Source organism: Etheostoma cragini, chromosome 11, assembly GCF_013103735.1.
Source record: "Etheostoma cragini isolate CJK2018 chromosome 11, CSU_Ecrag_1.0, whole genome shotgun sequence".
Taxonomy (NCBI): domain Eukaryota; kingdom Metazoa; phylum Chordata; class Actinopteri; order Perciformes; family Percidae; genus Etheostoma; species Etheostoma cragini.
The window spans coordinates 21,850,932-21,858,694 of record NC_048417.1 but is presented as its reverse complement, the minus strand read 5'-3'; the positions used below and the strand labels follow the sequence as shown (position 1 = coordinate 21,858,694).

The following is a 7,763-nucleotide window of genomic DNA, read 5'->3' as shown; positions in this document are numbered from 1 at the left end:
TCCTACTCTACTCTACTCTGTCGTTTATTTAATTCCCCCTCTCCTGACATCCTTACAGGCTGTGCTGCTGAGACCCCAGAGGGATCCACTGGGATTTGTGGTCAACACCCTTGTCTGCTATTCGCATTAATCCTTCTCTCCTCCGTGCCTCCGTCCATCCTTCCTTCTTTTGCTCTTTTCCCCTCTCTGCCTCTTTCCTTCACTCACTTGTTCCCCTTTGAACCTACCTCCCTTTGGCTTCCACCTCTCTTCCTCCCTCTGCACAGCTCAGTTTCTTCTCTCTATGCTTGACTGCTTGACCCTTTGCTTGTGTTTTGCTTTCTTTCTTTCTTAATTTATTTCAAACTACACTTTGCTCTCATCACGATCCATCTCCCTCACTCTGATTCCACCCACGTTTCCTACCTCTATTTCTCTCTCTCTCTCTCTCTCTCTCTCTCTCTATCCATCCATCCATCCTCGTTCCCACAGATTAAGGTGGGAATAGGAGGTTTTGGTCTTGGCTGAGGTCCAGTGTTGTAATGGCCACAGAGAGCTCTGCCTAAAGCAATTCAGGAGGGCTACGTAAAGACATTTGTACCACGTTATACTTAAAAGTACTTCTACCAGCAGAAGGTCTCAGACTCTTTTAGAAAAAGAGTCAGACTAAGACAACATTGACGAGACCTCAGATCACTGAAAATTGCCACTTTCCTCTCAGCATGTGGGCAACCTCCCATAACCAGGCCCACAGCCAACTCGGAGCACTGCTTAAAGTTATACTGATAGTATCATTATCTTTATTCCTGTTTGTACATGATGCTCACATTAGTGCTCGCGTGATAGTTTACATGAGGAGTCAAATGATCTGGCATGACCTGATCATGAAGAAAACGGCTGCTGTTAAAGAAAAACAGGAACAGAGAAAGAAAACTCTTGGGGATTAAAAAGACAAAGAAAACTTCAAAAATTACAAGAATCACAACTAATTCTTGTGAAACTAAACAGCATATTGGTTCAGCAATGATTATTTCTAACATAATCTTGTTCCCCCTGTATTCCCCTCTCTCTTATACTTTGCTCTTTTTCCCTCTTTATCTGGTGAACGTCTTAAAAAGTACCTGTCATTTGTGAGAATGTAGGAACAAATGCTGTATGGATATTACTTCTCCTCCTCTTCCACAAGTTAACATAGATTCCATATGTGCCATCTGGTTCACAACAGGCCTTTAATGACATTATCAAATACATTACAGATCACACAAATCATCAGGATGTTGTGTGACGGTGGCGCCGCCCCTATGGGCTGGCTCCCAGATGTTTAAAAGCAGAGTGTGGGTCTTTGTGTGCACAGTGGCTGCTTTATTAAGAGTTACTCATCTGAGGATAATGTTTACATACAACAAGCATTCATGTGTGTGTTCTTGCTGTTGTGTTGTGCAGGAGAGTGTGTTCACAGGAGCAGAGGCAGTTTGCCATGCTCATACTTTTCTTTTCTTAATATCCATGTGGTTCCTGTTAATTTTTGTCCTCCTTTAATGCCTCTTGCTCATAAAACATTAAGTCAATAATTCTTCTAGATTAACACACACACACACACACACACACACACACACACACACACAAATTGCTGTAGCCAACCACAAAAAGTAATTTGTCCGAGCAACCCAAAAGTGCCTGTCTATTTCATGATGACTTTCTCAGAAACACTGGGGGGGGAAGAACGATTGATGGAGTGTTGAGGGAGCGGGAAAGTCAGGGAGGAAAAAGAGTGCAAGAGTGGAAGGATAAGGTGAATGAAGATGTGAAGACGAGGAGGGTGAATTTATGAATGATAGATAGACTTTGAGAGACTAGTGTAGGGGTGAGTGAATGAAAATGTCAGACAAGAAACGGATGGATGAATAAACAGTTCAGAGCAGTTACAACAAGTTAAACAGAGAGGGGTCAGGGCATTTCAACCCAGTCTCATATAAAAACGTACACTGACTACAGACTGGGTTGGGCATTTCTATCTATGCCTTGTATTGGGAGAAAAACGATATTATCTTGAATTAAAGTAGAAAACAAATCATTTTTGTTCTTTAAAATAAAGTTCCTGTCTTTAAGTTTAAATACTAAATGTTTCTATTCTATGTTTTTTTTTCTGTGACTCCAACCTGCCTATTGGACTGCAGATGGAAATTAGCCCTTGGGCTACAATCTGGCACATTTACGTGTACTGTTGTGCTTATTCATCAATGTGCATTGTCCTGAATTAATAAAAATGTAAAAAAATAAATAAATGCTTAAAACTGATCATAAAATCATAGGCTCTGTTCCTAATTATGAAAACTTTTCCTTGGAATATCCTGTGAATGCAGACACAGCATTTTCCACATCCAAGCTATAAAACACTCTGCCGACAGATCCTTTTGGCCATTGAAATTTGAGTTATTCATGTCTTTTTTTTTTACATAAATGACAGACTCTCAGTTACTTCCCAAAAGTTGACAGTTGGGATGGCAAGGCTGATGCTGGTTGGCTGTCTGCAGCATGTCAGCTGAGAAGGGACATTAGCCCCCAAGATGCTAACACCATTCGTACTATCATTAGATAAATGAACATCTCTCTCTTCATCTTTTTCAGCTCTAGCTGCTCTACCTTTCCTCTGCTTCCTCTTTCATGGCTCCCTCTCAGGACAGAGGAAGCCCCATGACCTGAATACCAAATTATAAACCTGTATGTCAGTCCCTACAGGATTTCGCTTTGAGATTGTTGCGGCCTAAAATGCCTGATGTTGCGGGTGTTTTTTGTAAAGAATTGCAATAAAAGTTGTTTTTTGTATGTTTGTTGCAAGGAAGTTGTGGGAGACAGAGAAGGTTGCAAAAAAAGTTGTGATTTTTAAAAAAAAAATTAATTTTTAATTTTTAATTTAATTTTAAAAAAATTAAAAGGAAGCTTGTTTTGAGGAGAATAAAATTACTCTGGGCTGAGTTTTCCAAGGAGCTTATCAAAAAGGCTCAGTATGCTGCAAATGTTGGTTTAATGTAAAAATGGCTGGTGGATTTAAAAGAAAAATAATGTATTTGTTACTTGTTGATCTTTACATTGTTAGTTCATTTCCTATCCTGGCCTGGGACACACATTCATACGGTTTGATAAAGGACTTATTGGACTTTATAACTTATCATTGCACTTACAATAACGAGCATAGCTGTCCTCAATTTAGGTCATCCTGTACGTCCCATCTCTGGTTTTTCCTGCATCCACCGTGTGTGTGTTTGTGTGTGTGTGTGTGTGTGTGTGTGTGTGTGTGTGTTTGTGCGTGCGGGTCAGTCGCAGTGGTAACTCAGCCCCGCCCGCTGCAGAGAGCTGACAGGATTGAAACAGCAGCCGCTTCAGCTATCAGAGTGGAAAATCCTTATAGCGTATATTGATGTAATACATACATATGAATGTATACAGGTTGGCAGGACGGTCTAACGTGTTTTGCACGGTCTGTAAGTTTTGTTGGTAAACAAGGAAATGAATATGGCCAAGTACATGTGGCGTTAACCCGTTCTCACTCACGCTTGGTCAGCGGCTCTCAGCGTTACATACTGATACAAAGTCTGGCAACGCAGGACTGCTGGCATTGGTTGGAGTCGCAGGAAACTCTGGTTATTGGTCAAATTTGCAAAAAAGTTGCAGTGATTGGTCAAAATTGCGAGTCGCACCAAAGTCATGGTTATTGGTTGAACTTGTGTGAATTTGCGCGATCAAAACATTGCGAAATCCTGGAGGGACTGGTAAATAGCATAATCAATATAATTTTATTTTCATATATCACATATTTGCCTCAAGGGGAAGAGCATCAGAGAAAGGGATCCCTCATCCAGGAGGGACAGGCATGCAATAGATGTCGTGTATACAGAACAGACCAACATGGTAAAATTACAGCAGGACAATCAGGATGAAAAATATTCATTAATCTAGTTAATATCCATAAAGTACAGATAGTATGACCCTGATCTAACCAACAGATTACAGCACAGACTGTTTCACCAGGGGGGCTAAAAAAGACAGTTACCAGTTTGTGGTTGTGCGTGTGTATTTTTGTGTTTATAAGTTTGTGTGTGTGTGTGTGTGTGTGTGTGTGTGTGTGCGTGGGTGTGTGCGTGCGTGCGTGTAGAGGGAAGAGAAGGGAGGGACACTCTACCGGAAGCTGCTGCTGATTTATTCTAAACCCCTTCCCCTCCTCCTCCTCAAAGACACGCACACACACATGCACGTACACACACTCCTCTGTCTCTCCTTAGGCATTCAGCGCTGAAGCAGCTTTCCAGGGTTATTGAAGGAATCCAGAGGGATTATGGGTGGTGACACCGACTTCTAACCTCAAAACATAGTTATTAATCTTTTGAGTATTGGATTGTAATTGTTGCAGTCTGGTGTTAGCAGAATATTGCTATTTGACTGACAAAACAACTGGCTGAATGGCGAATTAACTGATTGATTAATTGATTGATTGATTGTTCGGTTGGTTGGTTGGTTGGTTGATTGGTTGGTTGGTTGATTGAGGGATTAGTTAAAGAGTTGAATTTACTTGCTTTTACTGCACCAATTAATTACATTATCTTTTTTCTATAATCGGTATAAAAAAGATTTTTTTAAAACAACTCATACTTACTTCCTTTCTTTTTTACGGAAGAGGATTAAAAAATTATGTGAGTTCTGACTTTATTCTCAGAATTCTAACTTTATTCACAGAATTCCGATTTTTTTTAATTCTGAGATTAAAGTCATAATTCTGAGAATAAAGTCATAATTCTGAGATTAAATTCAGTATTATGACTTTATTCTCAGAATTAAAAAAAGTCAGAACTCTGAGAATAAAGTCAGAAGTCTGAGAATAAAGTCAGAACTCACAACATTTTCACCAGTGGCCCTAATCCTCTTCCGTACTTTTTCTATTGTCCCTTTATTTATTTATAATTTTTGTCCACACTTCCCTGGATTTTAGCCATCAATCATTTCTCTGGGACTTGGCTACATCTATAAGCCTTATGGGATCTGCAGTCCACAGAGGAGCCCCAGGTGGTTAGACGGAATCTCCAGTTTCTTTCTCAAAGCATGCAGAAGCATTTGCACTGTATGCATGCATCTGTGTGTGCATGTAGGAATAAGGGTTATTCCTTCATGAACACATGCACACACACTAGGCTATATAGCACAAAGCTAGACGTGGTGGCGTTAGACCGCAGCAAAAACATATGTGACCACTATCGCAGATGCAGTGGGAGAACGGCCGAGATGGAAAAAAACAGCCAAAACCACTGGAACGCTCCTCTACTTTAATTGCAGTTGCAACCATTTTAACAAGGCTTGGTACCGTTTCTAGACTGCAGCACAGTCGCTGCTGATTCATCATGCTTTAACACCACTGAGAGAAACAGCTAAGAAACCTGTCCAACCAGGTCGACATTAGACAGGACTCTGACCAGTGAGTAACAGAAACCAGATGGGATGTGAAAAGCAGACTGTGCAGTCTACTGTAAGTGTAGCTGCGTTCAATGATGTAAGGTATCACTTGGAGCTTGGAGACGTGTGCTGATTCTGGCTTGGTCGTAAAACCTTAAATGAAGCCAACTGAGCGGCGGTGGAATGACTGTAATTGCAGACACCAGTCGAATTTTGGGCTTGTGGTCAAGGGTTGCTGCATATATTCCGTCTCATATGTTTCTCTGCCTCTTCCATGTGCATGTCGAGGCCTGTGTGTCACCTAAGAGCATCCAGACTCTTTCGCTCTCGTCTTGACTACTTAGCGGTCCATGTCATGGCAGGAATATGTGTGTGTGTGTGTGTGTGTGTGTGTGTGTGTGTGTGTGTGTGTGTGTTTATTTATAATTTTTCTCCACAACTCCCTGTATTTTAGCCATCAATCATTTCTCTGGGACTTGGCTACATATATAAGCTTCATGGAGCCCCACGTGGTTAGACGGAATCTCCGGTTTCTTTTCCAAAGCATGCAGAAGCATTTGCACTGTATGCATGCATCTGTGTGTTTATGCGTGAGTCTGAGCCTACCTTATGATTCTTGCCATGTCTGTACACCATCCAGTCCTCTCCATTGGTGCTGACCTCCAGCTTAAAGGTGGTGACATGGTAAGCCTTTAGAGTTTCCTTTGAAATGGCGCCCTGCGTGGCGATGCCTGTAAGTACCTTCAAGGTATGGAGGTCCACCTGTTGGCGGGGAGGAGAGAGGAAGTTTTTATCAAAGAATAAAAACATTGTGAATAATACATCAAAGAATGTGCACAAGCTCTAAACTGATCAATCAGCTGGTTTTTGAAGGCGTGTTTGCTGTATACAGTGGTGGAAAGTACATTTACAAGTACTGTACTTAAATGCAAATTTAAGATACTTGTACTCTACTTGAGTCGTCTCTTTTCATGCCACGTCCTACTTCTACTCTGCTACATTTCAGAGAGAAATATTGTACTTTATCTCCATTTCTACATTTATCTGAAAAATGTAGTCACTAGTTACTTTACCAATTAAGATGTTTGTACATACAATACATACAGTTTATAATGTATTATAAATTAAACTACTACAACATTATATCAGCTGATTAAACACAGTTGATTGACAGAACTGCTTGCTCCCTTTTCTCTCTCTCTCTCTCTCTCTCTCTCTCTCTCTCTCTCTCTCTCTCTCTCTCTCTCTCTCTCTCTCTCTCTCTCTCTCTCTGCGGATCAATAATGACCTGGGGCTCATTTATATTTCCTCGCATACAACAGCCATGATCACCTCCCCATCCTGACTGTGGATGCTAAGCTACGTGTATGGCATCCTGCTAGCTGGGTTGCATTATAAATGGGCAGCATTGTGTGCTAAAAGCCAACTTCCTTCATTTCAAGGTACCTCGAGTAGGTACACATTTGTTTTGCTCCGCAGTCCCCAAAATGAGTCGATCACTCAGAACAACATAGCTCTTTAAAAACGCAATGGATTTTAACAATTTGTAAGTGATATTAAGCAACAGGAGATTATAATGTTTTATGAAAATATTTGTAAACACGGCTAACGAGGACTTTTATACATATACTCTTTTGTATTTTTTTGTGATATAAATGTTTTTATTTAAAGATTACAAACAATTACAAACAATATGCTGAGAAATGAGAACGTGTCCCAGGACCAAAAAAAACACACACAGAGAGGATAGACGGGAAGGAGGGAGACAAAATAAAAACACAACCGTAAGAGAGATGTGCACAGCTTACAAATAATACATACGTACAGAAAAAGACATCCACAAACACACACTTAAGCAACTTTTGTATGTTTTTGTACTTGTGTCTGGGGTCTAGCGTGACTTTGTTGAGGGTTACAGTAGTAATATTTGCAGTTCCTTGCCGGGAACACACCACACCTGCCACTCTTTAAAATGAATATCTCCCATTTTGAAGCCCTCAGTTTACATGAGATTTGTTACATTGTGACAGTGACTGGTGATCCAAGCCTCTACTTTACAGAACAAGGTTTTGAGACAAAGAGAGGCTGCAGACAAATAAAGAGCAGAAGATGAGTATGGTTCTACTGTAGGTTATAACATTTATTCTCCTCCATGCGGGCGGTTGAAACCTGTAGATTAATCAGAGCTTGTTGTTTGTGTGAGTGTGTGTGTGTGAGAAGAGACACTCTCCCACAGGGGTATAGTACAAAACAACAGGGGAGGTAAAATGCTGCGTTTGTTATCTGTCGGAGAGACAGGTGTTTCAGATTACTTCCAATGCACACACACACACACACACACA

General features: G+C 40.7%; 1 protein-coding gene across 3 annotated transcripts in view; it reads right to left on the bottom strand.

Moving 5' to 3' along the window:
* Positions 1-7,763, bottom strand: part of LOC117952740 (neuropilin-2-like) — a 98,921-nt gene that overhangs the window by 50,792 nt on the left and 40,366 nt on the right. For all 3 annotated transcript variants that reach the window (XM_034885263.1, XM_034885262.1, XM_034885264.1), the window contains exon 7: positions 6,028-6,183. In XM_034885263.1, the coding sequence (XP_034741154.1) occupies positions 6,028-6,183 (156 nt within the window). The remainder of the gene's footprint in view (positions 1-6,027; positions 6,184-7,763) is intronic.